Source organism: Microcaecilia unicolor, chromosome 6, assembly GCF_901765095.1.
Source record: "Microcaecilia unicolor chromosome 6, aMicUni1.1, whole genome shotgun sequence".
NCBI lineage: Eukaryota > Metazoa > Chordata > Amphibia > Gymnophiona > Siphonopidae > Microcaecilia > Microcaecilia unicolor.
In genome coordinates this window covers 115815781-115836031 of record NC_044036.1, presented here as the reverse complement: position 1 = coordinate 115836031, position 20251 = coordinate 115815781, and the positions used below count along the sequence as shown (strand labels likewise).

Genomic DNA, 20251 nt, shown 5'->3' with positions numbered 1-20251 from the left:
AAAACCAGACTCATACTTATAAGATTGTCACTCATTGAATTCTAATAAAGGGGAATAAAACATATGAGATAGTTAGTGTGATTTCTCATTTTTCTGGCAGTTTCCATGGGACTAGCCCTATGAATTCATCCCCAGTTACTGTGCTTTTTTTTTTTTCTTTTGAGGATAAAACAAAAGCTCTTCAGACTCTGCTTCTGAAATTTCTCTTGATTTGTTAACCAAGATATTTTAATTGATCGTGCCTTTTCTGGCACCGCTTCTTACCACCTTCCATTCATTACCTTTTCCCTTGGCATAATTTTGAAAGCTCTTGGTAAGGGTTTGCAAGGAAGTGGATGGTATGGCGATGAGCATAAACAATTTTTAGTGACTTTTATATAAATCGGGGGATTATTTCTACAATAGTCAAGTAAAGTGGAGGATTGCAATTCTGTGCATACTAAACATTTACGTAATTTAAATGCTTCTTATGGACAGATCAATGTAATATTCTCATTAATTGTAGTCTATTTACAAATTAATTGGCATGCACAATACAGATAAACAAAGAGATAGAAAGAAAGAAAGAAAGAAAGAAAGAAAGAAAGAAAGAAAGAAAGAAAGAAAGAAAGAAAGAAAGAAAGAAAGAAAGAAAGAAAGAAAGAAGAAGCTCTTTTCTTAGAAAGGGATTGTACCTGTGGAGGAAGGAACCAGAGTGACCTGAAGAGTCTGGCTGTGTGGAGAATGGAAGCTCCGTCCCCCAACGTGTGTCACATACTGACAGGTGTAATTTCCAGTAGAATTGCCCCCTGTCAGGGTAAATATGGTAGAACCATTGGATCCTGAAGCATGTAGTGAGGAGCCTGTGCCATTAGAGATTTGGTGCAGAATGAACGTTACTGTCTCATATACGTTGATAACGGAGCATCTGATTACAAGGGTTTGTCCCTCAGTCATTTCTCCTGATGCTGGTTCCATGGAAATATTGGGATATAAGATACCAGCTGGGAAAATCCAAACACAAATAGCAGATTCATAAGTATTCAAGCCATTAATTTCAAAAGCATACATTTCCCCCTGATTCTATACAGTGCACCACAAGTTAGGTACCAAACTTTAGGTACTGAAATGGAGGTAAATGGTAGGTAGGCACCTAACTGAACTGAATTACTATTCTATAAATGAGCGCCTAAGTGCTTTAGAATGCAGCTGCAAAGGAAGTGTGCTTGTGGGTGGATCATGGACAGAGCATTGGTGGGTCATACATTTAGGCGCCAAAACTTATAGAATACTATACATTGCATGCTTAGGTGCCAACATTTACACCTGCCTTTTGCAGTGTTGGTGCCCAGAAGCCAAATTAGGCTTTAATTCTATAACAAAATCTGGGTGCTTAGTTGCCATTATAGAATACTATCTTAGTGCCCAGATTTTGGACTGCTAATTTTTGGAACCCTTATCAGGGTACCTACAATTAGGTACCTGGAGGATGGTTTGTAGGAATCTATTCTACATATGGTCTATGTTCCTGTATAAAATACTAGTATAATCAGCTATTGACATACCTAACATTTAAATGTTTCACTTATGCCAACCATTGAGCTGGTGCCTAACTGCCACAGGGACACACATAACGGAGCATGGGTAGGACATAGGCAGAACTCCACTTATAGAATATTGCATTTCAGAGTTTGTATGCATGCTATTCCTGAATACAAATTCTTGGGGTAAATATTCAGCTGGAGGTAGTGAGCATTTTGCTGACCATAACTGGTGTTATTCCCAGATTTCAATATCAGGCAATTATCTGGCCTTCAGCATTGATTATCTGGTTTATGTGGAGTCGGCTAATACATAGCAGGTTAAGTCAATATTCAGAACATAACCTGCCAATGGGTTGCCATATAAAGACAGGACTGTGCTTTATATGGTCCCATTTATAGTTACCCTGACCAGTTAAGTGCTGAATATCAGCACTTAACTGGCCAAATGCTGATGCCACCCCTAGAACGCCTCCAAAATAGCTGGTTTTCACACATGCGCTAACCACTAATTTTCAGTTGCAGTAAACAGTTAAGTGCTGCTGAAAATTAGTGGACAGCCCCAAACAAGTAATTTAACCATTTAGCAGCCATTTCTGGCTGGTTAAATTGTTTAGAATATCAACCAACTTGATACTAAAACAAATCTAGATGATTCTCCCCTCTAAACACACATATTGAAGAGCCTATTGAGTGAATTTCTTTCTATGGCTTAATACTTTAATATTATTTTGGTATATCATGCACCTAAACAAAAATTTCCCTTTGACAATATACCTAACTGTATGCGAGAACATCTGTAAATAAATGTTTTTTTAAATCGCCACTCAATACACAGGTAAGGAAGGGAAAAGTAAGTGGGCTTAGATGCAGGGTTAGGTTGGGGGAAGTAATAATGTTCTTAGGGGCCCTTTCGAGTTTATTTTACTCTTGAATACTGCCCATGAGTGAACAGTTTACAATAAGTCAATAATTCTGTAGCAGAGCTTAGAAAGGAACTACAAAATTGATGAGAGAGAGACAGAAAAAAAAATTCTGAAATCACATCAGTGCTAATCTTCTGCTTGCTCAACAGGAGAAGAGAAGGTGGGGAGGGGGGATGCAAGCAATAAGCATTTGGGTTATCGTTCAATATGAAATACATCACAAAACAGGAAGGTCTTCAGTTCAGATTTAAACTGTAGTCGTAAGGTTGGTGGCAGAGAATTGAACAAAGTCGGTGCTGTAACAATAAATACTCAAACCTGAATCATATCTAAAGCAATAATATGGAAGGAGGGAATTGTTAAACGATTTTGTTGTTGTCACTGTCCTGAGATGACCTGCCCAAGCAGGAAGAAGGTGAGTAGGAGACCTAGCCCAGGGGGCTAGGGACAGCTGACAAACCCTAGATGTCTTCACTAATTCCAACTGCCGTTCCCCAGGGGTTGAGCCCCCAGGTGCGGGCAGCCGGTAGGACTAAACAACACACTAGACAGACTTGGCTGTAGTAGACTCAGGAGTCAGGATCAGACTTGGCTGTAGCAGTATCTGAAGTCAGGATCAGACCTGGCTGTAGCAGTATCAGAAGTCAGGAGTGGACTTGACTGTAGCAGTATCAGAAGTCAGGAACGGACTTGGCTGTAGCAGTATCAGAAGTCAGGAGCGGACTTGGCTGGAGCAGTATCAGAAGTCAGGAGCGGACTTGGCAAAAAGCGGTATCAGAAGTCAGGCACAGACTTGACTGTAGCAGTGTCAGAAGTCAGAAGCAGACTAGGCAGTAGCGGTATCAGAAGTCAGGAATAGATTTGATAATAACGGTATCAGAAGTCAGGCGCAGACTCTGCTAAAGTGGTATTGAAGTCAGGAACAGACTTAGCTGTAGCAGTATCCGAAATCAAGAACAGACTTAGCTGTATCAGTATCCGAAGTCAAGAGCAGACTTGGCAATAGAGGTATCAGAAGTCTACAGCAGACTTGGCAATAGCAGTATCAGAAGTCAGGCACAGACTCGGCTCCAACGGACAGAATCGGGAGCTTCGTTCAGCAAAGAAAAAAGCCATGATAACCAGAGCTCAATTGTTGCTGAAGCTCTGTGCCTTGGAACGCCCAAATTTAAAGGGACACTGGGCGTGGGACACCATTGGTGGAAGTGTCAGAAGCAGCAAAGGCGATGTTCAGACGTCAGCACACTCACAACCCAATTCTCCCTTTCTGAGATATGCGGCGGGGTTAGCACCTCGGTGTCCCAGTGCCTGCATGATGCCACGAGGTGAGGAACGTGACAGTTGTGATGACCTGAGGGACCAGGAGGGGGGTATAGGGGATCAGGAGATGTGAGAAGTATAATGGTTGTTCTGAGTAGTGGAGTATGTTAACCTGTCAGTTATAGGCAACCAATGTTCCCGACTGAGGAAAAGGGTTAAATGATCAAATATCCGAGAATAAGTAATTAATTTGACTTCTGAATTTTGCACAGTCTGTAGTCATTGGAAATCAGATGCACGGACACCCTTAAGAAGGTCATTGGAGTAATCTAATTTACTGATCATGAAAGAATGAATTAGTATCCATAGGGCTCCCTGAGTAAAGAGGTGTCTTTCAGAGTTTATGGAAACAGGAACAAACAATATTAGATATTTGCGGCACCCCACAAGGGAGAGTATAAGTCTGAGAGTAACGATGATATCCCAGATACAGTTTTAATGGCCAATGTTCAAATTCCAATTATTGAATACTATTCGGAATCTAGATGTTCTTTTTGACTCATTGCTTTCAATGAAATCACAAGTTTCACGTATGGTCAAGCACGTTTTCTTTAGACTTAGAATAGTAAGAAGACTAACAGACTTATTTTCGAAAGAGAAGGGCGCCCATCTTTCGACACAAATCGGGAGATGGGCGTCCTTCTCTCAGGGTCGCCTAAATTGGCATAATCGAAAGCCGATTTTGGGCGTCCCCAACTGCTTCCCGTCGCGTGGACGACCAAAGTTCCCGGGGGCGTGTCAGAGTTGTAGCAAAGGCGGGACTGGGGCGTGCCTAACAGATGGGTGTCCTTGAGTGATAATGCTGCTACTACTACTACTATTACTAACTAACATTTCTAAAGCGCTACTAGGGTTACGCAGCGCTGTACCATTTAAACATAGAAGGACAGTTCTCTGCTCAAAGAGCTTACAATCTAAAGACAAGAGAACAATCTAAAGACAAGTGAACAATCTAGAGGACGAGTGAACAGTTAATCTGATAGGGTGGATAGATTGGGGCATTTTATATTTCTCGAGCGGTTAGGCGCCGAAGGCAGCATTGAAGAGGTGAGTTTTAAGCAGAAATTTGAAGATGGGTAGGGAGTGGGCATGGCGTATGGGTAAAGGAAGATTGTTCCAGGCATAGGGTGAGGCAAGGCAGAATGAGCGGAGCCTGGAGTTGGCAGTGGTGGAGAAGGGTACTGAGAGAAGGGCTTTGTCCTGTGAGCGGAGGTTACGGGCGGGAACATAGGGGGAGATGAGGGTGGAGAGGTAGTGAGGAGCCGCAGACTGAGTGCATTTGTAGGTAAGGAGGAGGAGCTTGAATTGTATGCGATATCTGATCGGAAGCCAATGAAGTGATTTGAGGAGAGGGGTGATATGAGTATATCGGTTTTGGTGGAATATAAGATGTGCAGCAGCGTTCTGAACGGATTGAAGGGGGGATAGATGGCTGAGTGGGAGGCCGGTGAGGAGTAAGTTGCAGTAATCAAGACGAGAGGTAATGAGAGCTTGGACGAGAGTTCTGGTGGTGTGCTCAGAGAGGAAAGGGCGAATTTTGCTGATGTTGAAGAAGCGACAGGTCTTGGCAGTCTGTTGGATATGCGCAGAGAAGGAGAGGGAGGAGTCGAAGATGACTCTGAGGTTGCGGGCAGATGGGACGGGGAGGATGAGGGTGTTATCAACTGAGATAGAGAGTGGAGGAAGAGGAGAAGTGGGTTCAGGAGGAAAGACGAGGAGCTCGGTCTTGGACATGTTCAGCTTCAGGTGGCGGTTGGACATCCATGCCGCAGTGTCGGATAAACAGGCCGATACCAGAGGTGGCTGGTTCAAATCCCACTGCTACTACTTGTGATCCAAAATCCAAATAAATAAAGGAGGTGTCAGAGGCATAGCAAAGTCATGGACATCCTTCTCACAGAAACATCCAGGCATGGACATTCTTCTCACAGAAACATCCACATTTTGGATGTCCCTGACGAGCACTTTTGACGTTTTCACCTGGACTTGTATTTTTCTAAGGTTGTAGACAGCTATTATACACACAGCTTGTCTGCATGTATGAAGCAGTCTTTGGCATGCGCAGAGCAGCCACTCATAATGCTTGGCTGCTCTGGACTGGCTTCCCCTCCTTAGGAAGGAAATCGTGTGCAAATGAGCTAACAGTGAGCAGCTGATTTGCATGTGATTTCCTTCATGCATGCCTGTTCCTTTCTGAATCACTAAGGGATCGGTAAGGGAAGGGCTTTTTCCATTCAGTTAGTGCATTAGTTAGTCCACTGCAGTGCCCCCTAGGGTGCCCGGTTGGTGTCCTGGCATGTAAGGGGAACCAGTGCACTACGAATGCTGGCTCCTCCCATGACCAAATGAGTTGGATTTGGTCGTTTTTGAGATGGGCGTCCTCAGTTTCCATTATCGCCGAAAACCGGGGACGACCATCTCAACATTTACTACTACTACTTAACATTTCTAGAGCGCTACTAGGGTTACGCAGCGCTGTACAGTTTAACAAAGAACGACAGTCCCTGCTCGAAGGAGCTTACAATCTAAAGGACGAAATGTCAAGTTGGGGCAGTCAAGATTTCCTGAATAGAGGTGTAGTGGTTAGGTGCCAAAGGCGACATTGAAGAGGTGGGCTTTGAGCAAGGATTTGAAGATGGGCAGGGAGGGGGCCTGGCATATGGGCTCAGGGAGTTTATTCCAAGCATGGGGTGAGGCGAGGCAGAAAGGGCGGAGCCTGGAGTTGGCGGTGGTGGAGAAGGGTACTGAGAGGAGGGATTTGTCTTGAGAGCGGAGGTTACGGGTAGGAACGTAAGGGGAGATGAGGGTAGAGAGGTAAGGAGGGGCTGCAGATCGAGTGCATTTGTAGGTTAGTAGGAGAAGCTTGAACTGTACGCGGTACCTGATCAGAAGCCAGTGAAGTGACTTGAGGAGAGGGGTGATATAAGTATATCGGTCCAGGCGGAAGATAAGACATGCAGCCGAGTTCTGAATGGATTGAAGGGGGGATAGATGGCTAAGTGGGAGGCCAGTGAGGAGTAGGTTGCAGTAGTCAAGGCGAGAGGTAATGAGAGAGTGGACGAGAATTCGGGTGGTGTGATGGACACCCATCTTGTTTCGATAATATGGGTTTCCCTGCCTCTTTGCGGGGACATCCTGCGAGGACGTCCTCAGGAAACTTGGGCGCCCCATTCGATTATGCCCCTCTAAGAGACTTCCTCAGTCCCTCTAATGTTAGATTGGTTGTACAGAGCATTGCAATACCTTGCTTTGATTACTGCATTAGTGCAACTAATAAAATAAATAAATAAATAAATAAATAAACTTAGTAAAATCCATTGAACAAGCAAAAAAGGGCTATTACTCCAAGCAAATTCTCAAGGCACCACATTCTGCAAGACTGTATGTTATTTTGCACTCACTAACAACCTCTCCTCATACCTTCATGCTACCGTCGGCATTTTTGAACGGAATGATTTATGACCGATGAACTGGTTGATTGAATAGCTGTGGTCCTGAAGCAGCGCAATGTGAAACGGGACCCGTTGACCACAGTTGAATCACGGTCTGGGAGGAGAAAGTCTGCAGTCTGCCGAAGTTAAGTAAAATTTTATAGCTTACTCGGCAAAGCGGCTTTGTTATTCAGCATTAAGAAAAAAACTTTTTCAAAAAAATGTTTTAAAATGAGGAGGTTTTTAGAAACGCCTATGATGATGAATATGTAGCCTTCACCCCATTTACATCTGTGGGAGGGGCTTGTTTTTGAGGCGTTTTCCTCCTTTAATGGAAGAACTCTGACTTACACATTGATAACTGTGTTCTATATTTATAAGTACAGTGAACGAATGGAACCAGTTTCCTCTTGATATCTTTAGGATTAAATAAGAATCATGTGTGAGCTTTGAACAAAATGCTGCTGGGCGAGTTGTTTCTGTTTTTTCCCGATTTTGCCATATCACCCCAGTTTTGAAGGACCTTCATTGGTTACCAATTGAACAAAGAATCATGTTTAAGATCATGCTGCTAATGTTCAAAGTCTTTAATAATTTAGTCTCACCTATCACTGTTTCAATGCTATATATTTATCAGCCTACGTGTATACTTAGATCAGCTAGCCTAAACTTGTTTGAAGTTCCATCTTTTAGGCAGGTTAGATTAGAAGAATATAGGTCCTCGATGTTCAAAGATATTGGACCTAAACTATGGAATAATCTTCCAGTTACTTTGAGGTGTATACAAACTTGTTCACAGTTGAAATGTGATTTGAAAACCTTATTATTTCAGCAGGCATTCAGTGGCTGATTTTAAATGTAACATATTTAGATATGTTTTTGAACAGAACAACTTTGATCTGGCTGATTTGATTTGAAACTATTTCATTTTTAGTTACATTTTATGTTTGTTCATTATTGAAATGTTTATTGTTTGCTTTATTTTGTATGTTCATTTGTACACCACCAAGTAACATAGGATTGTGCGGTTTATACTGTAAATATTTTAAATAAATAAATGGAAGACTGTATTTGTGCGATCTTTACAATAGGATGAGAACCAATTATAAACAGTATCAAGAATGCCTGTTTATTGTAATTGATGAAGTAGTAAGCTCACGGTCAATCAAATCAAATGCAGCCGACAGGTCTAATGATAGAAGGCGTACAGTCTTGTCTTGTGCTAAATGGTAATTTATGTAAGTAGTAACGCCTAATGATACAGTTTCAGTGCTTTGATGGTCTGATTGGGGTGTGACAAATGTCTTTTATCAAGAAAGTTGTGTAGTTGCTCTTGGACTATGGATTCTATTAATTTGACACAAATGACAGATTAGAGATAGGACAGTGATTGGAGAGTGTAGAAGCTCCGAGAGATGGGGTTTTTACCTTTGGGCGAATCAATGCATGTTTCCAGGCAGAAGAAAATTGACCTTATTCAAGACTGATGGAGATCATAGTGAAAAGAAAGGGCAGTAAGATGCTGGAAAATTGTTAAAGGTAGAGAATTTACTGCTTAGGGAGAGATCTGCTTCTGGTAAGGTATGTGGGGGATCTGGTGAGTTAGCAGAAAGTGCAGGCACAGGCAGCTCCTTGTGACTCTGGGCAAGTCACTTAACCCTCCATTGCCCCATGTAAGCCGCATTGAGCCTGCCATGAGTGGGAAAGCGCAGGGTACAAATATAACAAAAAAAAAAAAAGATATAGTGGAGAAACGTAGAGATATCTTAGTAGAGAAATGAGTGGCAATTGAATCTGTGGATGGTATTGATTCTGCAGAAGATGAGGTATGAGGAGAGGTTGTTAGTGAGTGCAAAATAACATACAGTCTTGCAGAATGTGGTGCCTTGAGAATTTGCTTGGAGTAATAGCCCTTTTTTGCTTGTTCAATGGATTTTACTAAGTTTATTTATTTATTTTATTAGTTGCACTAATGCAGGGTTTTCAGCACAGTAGACAGTTGTGTAGGCCTTGGCTACTGTCTTCTGCGCTATAAAAGGAGGTTGTGCATTAAAAATCCTGTGTTAGCTGGCCAGCACAGGAGTGGGTAGAATCTGGGGGTGCTTGAGTGTGGGGGGAAATCCACTATCTGGGGTTTGGGTCTAGTATCAGGGGGTCAGAGTTGTGTGATCTGGGGGTTGGGGTCTTAACAGGGAATCACGTCTGTATGGTGGTGTGGGCAGGACTGTGACTAGGGGGATCAGATTTAAGGGGAGGGAAGGATGGGTGTGCCACCATATCAGGGCATTTTTTTACATTTATTTAAAGTTGGCCTTGCACTGCATTACATGCAGGGCAGGTAGCATGGTTGCTACCATGCTATTTGCAGCTGCATGTAACGCATTCCCATGTGGTGCAATAAGCACCTGCCCTATGCGCTAAATGCAGAGCAGATGTTTATTCATTTCTAAAGTACCACTCAAACAGGCAGGGCCAGCTATGGACCACATGAGGGCTCTGGCCCAGGGCGCTGGCGATTAAGGGTGTCAAACAACAGAGTCTGTGATGTCACCAGCCCATAGGTTAAGCTGGCCCAGATTCCCCAAAGGCAGAGGAAGCTTACCTAGTGGTTGTACAGATTAAAAAAAAAAAGAGTCTGGTTAGTGATGCCGATGCCCTCTCACTCCCCAGCGATCCAGAATCTCCCTTGGCCTCTCAAGCCCCGCACTGCCCTGGGTGTACCTTTTTAAAAGTTGTTTTTTTTTTTAATTGGAGCTATGGCCGGCAGTGCAGCAGTGATGCATAAGCATTGCTTGCACCCTCCCCACAGCCTTCGCTCTGACAACTTCCTGTTTCCACATAGGCGGGAACTGTCAGAGGGAAGACTGTGGGATAGACACGAGCAGCGCATATGCATTGCTGCTTGCTGCTGCGGCAAGCATAAAAAACTTTTAAAAAGGTACATAGGGAAGATGGGGCTTGAGAGGCCAGGAGATGCCAGTTCTCCAGCTAGGGAGAGAACAGGACTCAGAGATGCAGGACCATGGGTGTGGGGAGGGGGGGAGGAGGGAAGGAGAACAAATGCTAGCTCATTGGGAGACTAAGAGAGAAGAAATATTGGAGGGGGAGAGGGAGAAATGTTGGACCATTAGGGAAGGGAGAAGCCAAGAAGGAGACATGCTGATCCAATCAAGAGGGACGGGGAAGAAGACATGCTGAACCATTGGGAAGGGAAGGAGGAAGGAGACATGTTGGACCATTAGGGAGGGGATGGAAGGGAAGGGAAGGGAGAAAGGAAGGAGGAGATATGCTGGACTATTGTGGTGGGGTGGAGGGGGGGTTGTTGAAAGGAAAGAATATTCCATGGTATCAGGCAGGAAAAGCTGGGAAAAATAGAGGAGAAAGTATTTGAGGGTCTGTGGGGGGGGGGGATTAAAGCTGGGAAGAGATTAATAAAATATTCAAGGGACAAACATTTTGGAAAAGGAAAAACTATTCAAGGGGGCTGGAGGGACAAAGCTAGCAAAAGAGGAGAAAATATTTTGGGCAGGGGGTGGGGGATGCAAAAACAAAAGTTGGCTTGAGCACAGCAACCTCTTGAGCTGGCCGTGCAAACAAGGAACACACAGGGTGGTTTACAGACTACAACTTGTAGGAGGAAGGGAAATACATTAGTTCATAAATCAGGACAGAAAACAAGGACAAGAGAAAAAACAACAAAGGAAGAAATAGGACCATAGGCATCCCAGTCACGTCACTGACTCCATGTTTGTATGCCTGCCAAAACAGATGTGTTTTTAGAGCAGCTCGGAACCTCAAGTATGATGGTTCTGAGCAAAGAGGGATAGGGAGAGAATTCCATAACGTTGAGGCTGCACAAAAAAAAGCTGCTTGACGAGTCGAATCAAGCCAAGAACAATGTGATGGAGCAATACATAGGCATTATAATATTCTCTGTCTTATTTTTTTATCTCTATCTGTTTAATTCATAGCATTCCATTTGCTTTATTGGCCGCCAGCACACACTGAACAGATTTCAACATATTGTCCTCGATGACATGCAAATCTTTTTCTTGGGTGGTGACTTCTAAAGTGGAACCTAGCATCCAGAAACAATGATTTGGATTATTCTTCTCAATGTGCATCACTTTGCATTTATCCACATTACATTTCATCTGCCATTTGGATGCCCAGCCTTCCGATTTCGTAAGGTCCTCCTGCAATTTCTCACAAACTGAATGCGATCTGATGACTTTGAATAGTTTTGTGTCATCTGCAAATGTAATCATCTCACTCATCATTCCCATTTCCAGATAATTTATAAATATGTTAAATAGCACCAGTCCCAGTACAGATCCCGGGGACACCCCAGTATTCGTCTTCCTCCATTAAGAAAAATGGCTATTTGAACCCTACCCTCTGTTTTCTATCTTTTAACCATTTCCCAAATCCACAACAAAGCACTGCCTCCTGTCTTATGGATTTTAATTTTTTCAGGAGTCTCCTTGAGTACTGCGTTCAGTTCTGGTTGCCGTATCTCAAAAAAGATATAACAGAATTAGAAAAGTTTCAAAGAAGAGCGACCAAAATGATAAAGGGGATGGAACTCCTCTCTTATGAGGAAAGGCTAAAGAGGTTAGGGCTCTTCAGCTTGGAAAAGAGACAAATGAGGGGAGATATGGTCAAGGTCTACAAAATCCTGAGTGGTGTAGTAGAAGTTCCAAAAGTACAAAGACTAGGGGACACTCGAAGAAGTTACATGGAAATACTTTTAAAACAAATAGGAGGAAATATTTTTTCACTCATCAAACAGTTAAGCTCTAGAACTCTTTGCCAGAGGATATAGTAACAGCAGTTAGTGTATCTGAGTTTTAAAAAGATTTGGACAAATTCCTGGAGGAAAACTCCATAATCTGCTATTGAGACAGACATGGAAAGCAACTGCTTGCCCTGGGATTTGTAGTATGGAGTGTTGCCACGATTTGGGTTTCTGCCAGGTACTTGGGACCTGGCTTGGCCACTGTTTGGAAAGCAGGATGCTGGGCTAGATGGACCATTGGTCTGACCCAGTATGGCTACTCTTATGTTCTTATGACTTTGTCAAAGGTTTTCTGAAAATCTAGATATACTACATCAACCAGCTCACCTTTATCCACCTTGTCGATATTCAAAACAATTTAATCGGCCCCAAATGGCTGCTGACTGTTCAAATTGTTTGTTCAGGGTTATCTGCTAATTTTCAGCAGCACTTAACCAGTTATCACCGCTAAAATTAGTGGTTAGCACCAAAGTGAAAACCAGCTATTCTGGAGGCGGAATCACCAGTTGGTTGGTTAAGTTCTGATATTCAGCACTTAACCATCCAGAGTAACTGTATTAATGGGACCGAATAAAACACAATCTTAACTTTATACAGCAACCCTTAGCCATTTAAGTACTGAATATCAACTTAGATGGCTCCGCATAAACCAGATATCCAATGCCGAAGCCCAGACTAGTATTGAATATCCGGGAATAACTCCTGCAGCAGTCAACAAAACACTCAACACCACCAGCTGAATACTGACCCTCACATATTTATTCACACCTTCAAAGAAATGAAGCAAATTGGTGAGGCAAGTTTCCCTTGGCTGAATCAATGTTAACTTTCTCCCATTAAATTATGTTTGTCTATGTGTCTGGTAATTTTATTCTTTATAATAATTTCTATCATTTTGCCCAGCACTGACATCAGACTTACCAGTCCTTAATTACATGGATCACCCCTAGAACCCTTTTTAAAAACTGGTGTTACATTGGCTATCCTCCAATCTTCAGATGCTATGGACAATTACAGACCACTAATAGTAGATCAGCAATTTCATGTTTGACTTCTTTACCCTGTGGTATACACCATCCAGTCCAAACTGAGACCTGATGCCTTAGCCTGCCCCCATGGAGCGGAACATGCCCCAAATGGTCCATACTCCACTCCAGTATGCACACATGATTATGAGATTGGTGAGAGGGAACATCAGGTGGATGTAATCTTCTACTAATAAAGTTTCATTGTTCAACTCAACTATTTCATACATACTTGCTCAATCACTGACTGTGCAAGTATGTATGAAATTGAATTGAATTATGAAATTTTTCTTTGTTCCAACCCCTGTACTGGCTCAGGATATTTTATGGATAGGGATGGGAAATTATTTTTATTGTTTATAATTTTATTCTAAACTACCTCAAGTTGTGTAAGGGAGACAGTATACAGATGTGAATAAGTATGCTTGCAGAACTAGATTTACACAATCTTCTCCCTAATCTATACAATAAGTATTTATTTATTTATTGCATTTGTATCCCACATTTTCCCACCTTTTTGCGGGTTCAGTGTGGCTTACAATAAGTTGTAAAGTAGGCGTTTAGTTGACATGAATTCTGAATCACTTCTTCCATTCCTAGTGCTGAATATGGATTTGCATTCATTAGCACGCATTTGTTTCATTAACATGCATTAAAATAGTTAGTTTGCACTACAAATTGATTTAACACACAATAACTAAATGAACATGCTTAAAGTTTATTAACGCATGCTAAATAATTTTAATGTAGATTCTGGAGGGTGTTAAATTTTTTCATTAACACAAATATATGAAACAAACCAAAAAAATGCCCCAAAATTGGGGAATAAAGTTCAAAATTAATCTGAATATGTTTTCCATGCACACGCCTACTGACCAATACTGACAGCTGAAGGACACTGGGCAGCCATGGGCTTGCCTTCTGTGGCTATAGGTAAGCAAACCAGTTTTTTGGTGTACTTTTAGGCTCCATCTGTTTCTCTGTCTTATATACATAGGCACAAAGACACTCACATACACACAAAGACATATACATTGTGATCACTTTCGAGCCCTCTCTCAGAAAATGCAGCTTCGCCACAAAGAACCACTCAAATACAGTTCCAGATCCTTTTAGTGAGGCTTTCAAAATACATTTCACATTAGTAAGGCCTGCAAACACAATTCAAATTGGCCAGGTTTCCAAGCACAGTTCACTGTGGCCAGGCCTCAAAACACCCTTCAGTTTAGCAAGGCTTCAAAATACAGTTCACTTTAGCAAGGCTGGCAAACACAGTTCCAATTGGCCAGGCTTCCAAGCACAGTTCACTGTGGCCAGGCCTCAAAACACCCTTCAGTTTAGCAAGGCTTCAAAATACACTTCCCTTTAGCAAGGCTTGCAAACCCAGTTCACTGGGGTCAGGCCTCAAAACACCCTTCAGTTTAGCAAGGCTTCAAAATACAGTTCACTTTAGCAAGGCTTGCAAACACAGTTCAAATTGGCCAGGCTTCCAAGCACAGTTCATTGTGGCCCGGCCTCAAAACACCCTTCAGTTTAGCAAGGCTTCAAAATACAGTTCACTTTAGCAAGGCTTGCAAACACAGTTCAAATTGGCCAGGCTTCCAAGCACAGTTCATTGTGGCCCGGCCTCAAAACACCCTTCAGTTTAGCAAGGCTTCAAAATACAGTTCCCTTTAGCAACAATGGCTCTGCGCAGGCTCAAAGCCTAGGGTCCCACCCTCTAGGTCAGTCACTATCTCACCTGACCTCCTCCCGCTTGACCCGGTTTTGGGGCCCCGCAGTTTCTCTGGCTTTCTCTGAGCCAGAGCTGAAAAGTCCATTGGTTCTTCCCGGGAGTTCTCCGGCTCAGTCAGCTCCATAGGACAAGGCTCACTCTCCCCCTGCTTCTGCTCAGGAGCCCAGTCCATATTCTCTTCGTCCCCTCCCCCTCCCAGCTGCTCACACTTTCCTTCATTAAGGTTCCTTGGTATCTTTTCGTTCTCCACCCACCTGTTCCACCACCTCCTCCCCCAGGCTGGAGAATCAGGCTTACTCATTCTCCTGCGGCCCTCCTCTGGTGGCCCCTGGGTATGCACATAGTTTTTCCTATCCCTGGGTTCCCTTGGAGCATGTTGGGAGTCGTAGTTCCTTTCTCTCCTTTTTCCTCTTTGTTCTCTAGAGCTTTCTACCCACTCTTTACATACCCCCCCCCTTAAACTTCCATCCCCCCACTCTTTCTCTTTCTCCTCCTCTACCCGGGACAGTGCATCAACATTTCCCAAACATCGCCCTGGACGATGCTCCACGGAATATTGAAATGGCTGCAAAGCTAAATACCATCGCATTAGTCTCCCATTATTATTCTTCATCATATTCAGCCATTTCAAGGGAGCATGATCCGTTACCAGCTTGAATTTTCGTCCTTCTAAATAGACATTACACTCCTGCACCGCCCATCGGATGGCTAAACACTCCTTTTCTATGGTGGAGTAATGATCCTCATGAGGAAGGAGCTTTCGGCTTAAATAAAGCACCGGATGCTCTTCCCCTTCATGCTCTTGGGACAGCACTGCCCCTAACCCCTTCCCCGAGGCATCTGTTTGAAGGACAAAGGGTTTCTCGAAATCTACTGCCTTCAACACCGGCTCCTGGCACAGGGCCCTCTGCATCTGTTCAAATGCCCTCAACTCCTCCCCCCCACCACCTCAAGTGGTCAGGATTCTTCCCTCTCAGCAGGTCAGTTAGGGGAGTGGCCATTGAGGAAAAATGAGGGATGAACCTACGGTAATACCCCACCATCCCCAGGAAGCTACGTAATTGCTTCTTAGTGTTTGGTCGGGGAAACTCCTGGATGCTCTTGACCTTGTTTAGTAAAGGCCGTACCTCTCCCCGGCCCACATTATACCCCAAATACTTCACCCGGTACTGCGCAAAATAACATTTCTTTGGGTTCAAGGTAAGGCCTGCATCCCTAAAAGCCTGCAGCACCGCCTCCACCTGTTTTAAATGGGTATTCCAGTCTGCACTATGTATTACCACATCATCCATATACGCAGCTGCGTACATCTGATGTGGTCTGAGCACCCGGTCCAGTAACCTCTGGCAACTCGCAGCCGCTGAATTAAGGCCAAAGGGTAATCTTTTAAACTGGTACAGACCTATGGGCGTACTAAAAGCCGTCTTAGCTTGGGCTCCGGGAGTAAGTGGAATCTGCCAGTACCCTTTAGTCAAGTCCAGGGTAGTGAGATATTGTGCAGATCCTAACCTGTCTACCAGCTCCTCAATATAGGGCATAGGATATGCATCACTTTGAGAAAGGGTATTAAGCTGGCGAAAATCTATGCAGAATCTCCACTCCCCATCAGGTTTTGGCACTAACACCACTGGGCTTGACCAGGGGCTATTTGATTCCTCAATCACCCCGAAATCTAACATTTCCTGCACCTGTTTTATAACCTCCCTCCTTTTCATGGGGGAGAGCCTATATGGCCTTTGCCGAACTACTTTACCCCTTTCTGTTATAATGTCATGCTCAACCAGGTGAGTATTTCCCGGACATGCTGTCAACACGTCGTCAAACCCTTTCAGGAGCCTTCCTATCTGTTTTTTTTGTGCCTGTGTCAACCGGGGATTAATCCCTGGCTCCCCAGGCTTGAAAATATCTCTTATTTGTGGTCCCAACTCCTCTCCCTCCTTTTCCTCCCCCCGTGTCTGAAAGCCCACCCTTGCTACCCAGGGTTTCATAAGGTTCACATGGAAGGTTTGAACCCGACCCTTCTCGTTCGCCACCTCATACGTGAGGGGCCCTAGTCTCCTCTTCACCACCCAGGGACCCCTCCACCCCGAGGCAAACTTATGCGGGTCTTCAGAGACTAGGATAAGGACCCTATCTCCGACTGCAAACTCCCGTTCCCGAGTACCTTTATCATAGTATTCTTTTGTCGATTTTGGCTCTGTTCCAGCCTCTCCTGGGAATATTCTTGCAATTTATCCAATCTGGCCCTCAGATCCTGTAGATATTCTACCACTGACTGATCGGGCTTCTCCGGAGGTACCCAGTGTTCCTGCAATATATCTAAAATTCCCCTGGGCCTCCGGCCAAATACTAGCTCGAAAGGGGAAACTCCTAATGAGTCCTGTACCTTCTCCCTGTATGCATATAGCACGAAGGGTAACAGTTGGTCCCAACCTGTCCTATCTTCACCCAGCGCTTTTTTTAACATCCCCTTTAAAGTTCTATTAAACCGTTCTACCATCCCATTTGTTTGCGGATGGTAGGCCGCTGTACGGATATGCTGTATCCCAAAAGCCTCCCACACTTGCCTTAAGGTGCTGGACATGAAGTTGGATCCCCTGTCTGTCAAAACCTCTTGGGGAAACCCCACCTCACAAAAGATTTTTATCAGTTCCCGGGCAATGCCCTTCGCTGATATGCTTCTTAAAGGGATGGCCCAGGGATACCTGGTGGCCATATCCATCACCACTAAAACATAGAGGAAGCCTCTCTGAGATTTTGTCACCGGGCCAATAATATCCATGGCTATTCTCCTCCCCGGTTGTTCCACCCGGGGCAGGGGTCTTAGAGGAGCCCTAGGGGGAAGACGGTCTGCTACTTTCTGACAATTTGGGCATGACTTGCAATACTTCTCCACCTCCCCATAAACCCCGGGCCAATAGAATCTCGCCAATATCTGAGTCAGGGTAGCCTGGGAGCCCTTATGCCCGCCCAAAGGATGATCATGAGCCAGCCTTACCACTAGGGGCCGAAAAGCTTGGGGGACTACTAGCTGTCTCCCTCCTTCAGAGTTCTCCCAGCTGGGCACCCTACGATATAATATATCCCCTTCTAACATGAAACCCGGAGCCTCTATGCCCTCCCCCTGGCGTGCCCTCTCCCAGGCATATTCTAAAGTAGGATCTGCAGCCTGCTCCCTATGAAACTGGGGAAACTGTGCCTGCAATTCTTTCGGGGCTACCGGCAGGTAACTTTCTTTTTGCACCCGCTCCAAAGCCCCCCGTCTACCTCTCTGCTCCTTTTTCTTCAAAGCGTTCCCCTTTTTCCCTTTCCCCGGCTCCCCTAATACATCTCCCTGAAAAGGAAAAATACCTCCTATTCCTTCTTTCTCCGCCTCCGGATCCCGTCGCGCCTGAGCGCGGGTAGTTACCAACACGCTTTTACCCCTAATACAGTCTGAAAAAGGAGGCCAGACCCTTCCTAAAATCATCTCCTGTGGCAACCTGGGTAGAACCGCCACGGCTATCTCGATCTCTCCTGTGGGCCCCTTCAAGCTAACTCTATGAAGGGTATAACGAGTACTTGCCCCATGTATACACTGGATAGCTACTGCTCCCTCATAGGTATCCTTACATCGTATCCTCCTTTTTCTTATTTGCTCCCATAACCTCCTGGAGATCATGGACTGGTCTGCCCCGGAGTCTAACATGGCTTCAATAGATAAACCCTCCACCTGGGCCGTATACCGGGGCCTAAACCCCTGGGCCACTTGAGAGATCCATCCCTCTCGCCCTGGGCAATCCTTCCTGAAGTGCCCTTCTTTTCCGCACTCATAACATACTTTTCCCTCATAAAAAGTAGCTTTTTTCTCCTGGCCTTCTGACCCTACCGGCTTTTTACCAACCCACTTTGAACCGACCTTCATTCCCTGGGGATCCCTTCTAAGGGAGGTGACTTTGGACCCCCAGCCGTCCTGAGGTCGTAGTTTCCCTCCCTCCAGGCCGTGTCCCCCCCAATGTTGGGCTTCCAGGTAACATTCTAACCCGGTCACCACGCCCTCCACTGTCTTACAGCCCCTCTGAACCAGCCCCGCTCGGATCTCCCTGGGTAGTCCCTGTAGGAATTGCTCCACTACCAGTTCTTGAAGAATCTCGGCAGTAGTGTGGTGATCTGGTTCCAACCATTTTTTTACTAAGTCCATCAGTTTATTGGCCAGAGCTTTAGGTGCTTCCCCCTTTTCCCATTTAGTGGCCCTAAACTTTCGCCTATAAGCTTGGGTACTTAGACCATATCGGTCCTTAATGGCCTCCCTTAACCTCCCATAATGGGCAGCGTCCCCAGGGGACAAGTCCCTAAAGGCGGCCAGAGCTTCCCCGGATAAGGAAGGCACTAATCGCATGGCCCACTGCTCTTGCGGCCATCCTGCGGCCACCGCCACCCTCTCAAAGGCGGTCAGAAAATCATCCACATTATCCTGTTCAGCCAACTTCCCCCAGGTAAGTGAGTTCATGGATAAAGGTCCTACCGCACCGCTTCCTCCTGGCCCCTGCCCGGTCCCTCCGGTTCCAAAGTCCCTTGGGCTACCGATCCCCTTCTGCAAAACGTCCTGTAGTAGATTCAACACCGGTTGCTGCTGGTCTCTAGCTGCAGTCAAAGACTCCTCCACCATCTTCGCCGCCAGTTCCTGCTGTTTCTGGAACTGCATAGTCATCCAGGCGAAGATCTCCTTGGGGTCCATCCTTGCTTCCTGACTGCTACTCCTGAAGAAAAGAAAGCAGAAAACACGACTCCAAGTGCGATTTCGCCACTGCGGTTTTCCCTTTTCCTATACTCCCTCTGGTTTCCCCAATCCCGGCCCCGCTTACCGGAACCCAAGACGGGTCTGCGCTTTTCTCAGCGTTGGCCCCTCCGTCGGGCTTTTTCTTCTGGCTTGTCACCTCCTCGAGCGACAGGTCCGGAAATCGATCCTACTTCTGACACCAATTGTGATCACTTTCGAGCCCTCTCTCAGAAAATGCAGCTTCGCCACAAAGAACCACTCAAATACAGTTCCAGATCCTTTTAGTGAGGCTTTCAAAATACATTTCACATTAGTAAGGCCTGCAAACACAATTCAAATTGGCCAGGTTTCCAAGCACAGTTCACTGTGGCCAGGCCTCAAAACACCCTTCAGTTTAGCAAGGCTTCAAAATACAGTTCACTTTAGCAAGGCTGGCAAACACAGTTCCAATTGGCCAGGCTTCCAAGCACAGTTCACTGTGGCCAGGCCTCAAAACACCCTTCAGTTTAGCAAGGCTTCAAAATACACTTCCCTTTAGCAAGGCTTGCAAACCCAGTTCACTGGGGTCAGGCCTCAAAACACCCTTCAGTTTAGCAAGGCTTCAAAATACAGTTCACTTTAGCAAGGCTTGCAAACACAGTTCAAATTGGCCAGGCTTCCAAGCACAGTTCATTGTGGCCCGGCCTCAAAACACCCTTCAGTTTAGCAAGGCTTCAAAATACAGTTCACTTTAGCAA

General features: G+C 44.9%; 1 protein-coding gene across 1 annotated transcript in view; it reads right to left on the bottom strand.

The window, feature by feature from the left end:
• The window catches only part of LOC115471581 (deleted in malignant brain tumors 1 protein-like), a 121311-nt gene that overhangs the window by 23535 nt on the left and 77525 nt on the right, over positions 1-20251 (bottom strand). The window contains exon 8 of the mRNA XM_030205254.1: positions 675-983. Within this exon, the coding sequence (XP_030061114.1) occupies positions 675-983 (309 nt within the window). The remainder of the gene's footprint in view (positions 1-674; positions 984-20251) is intronic.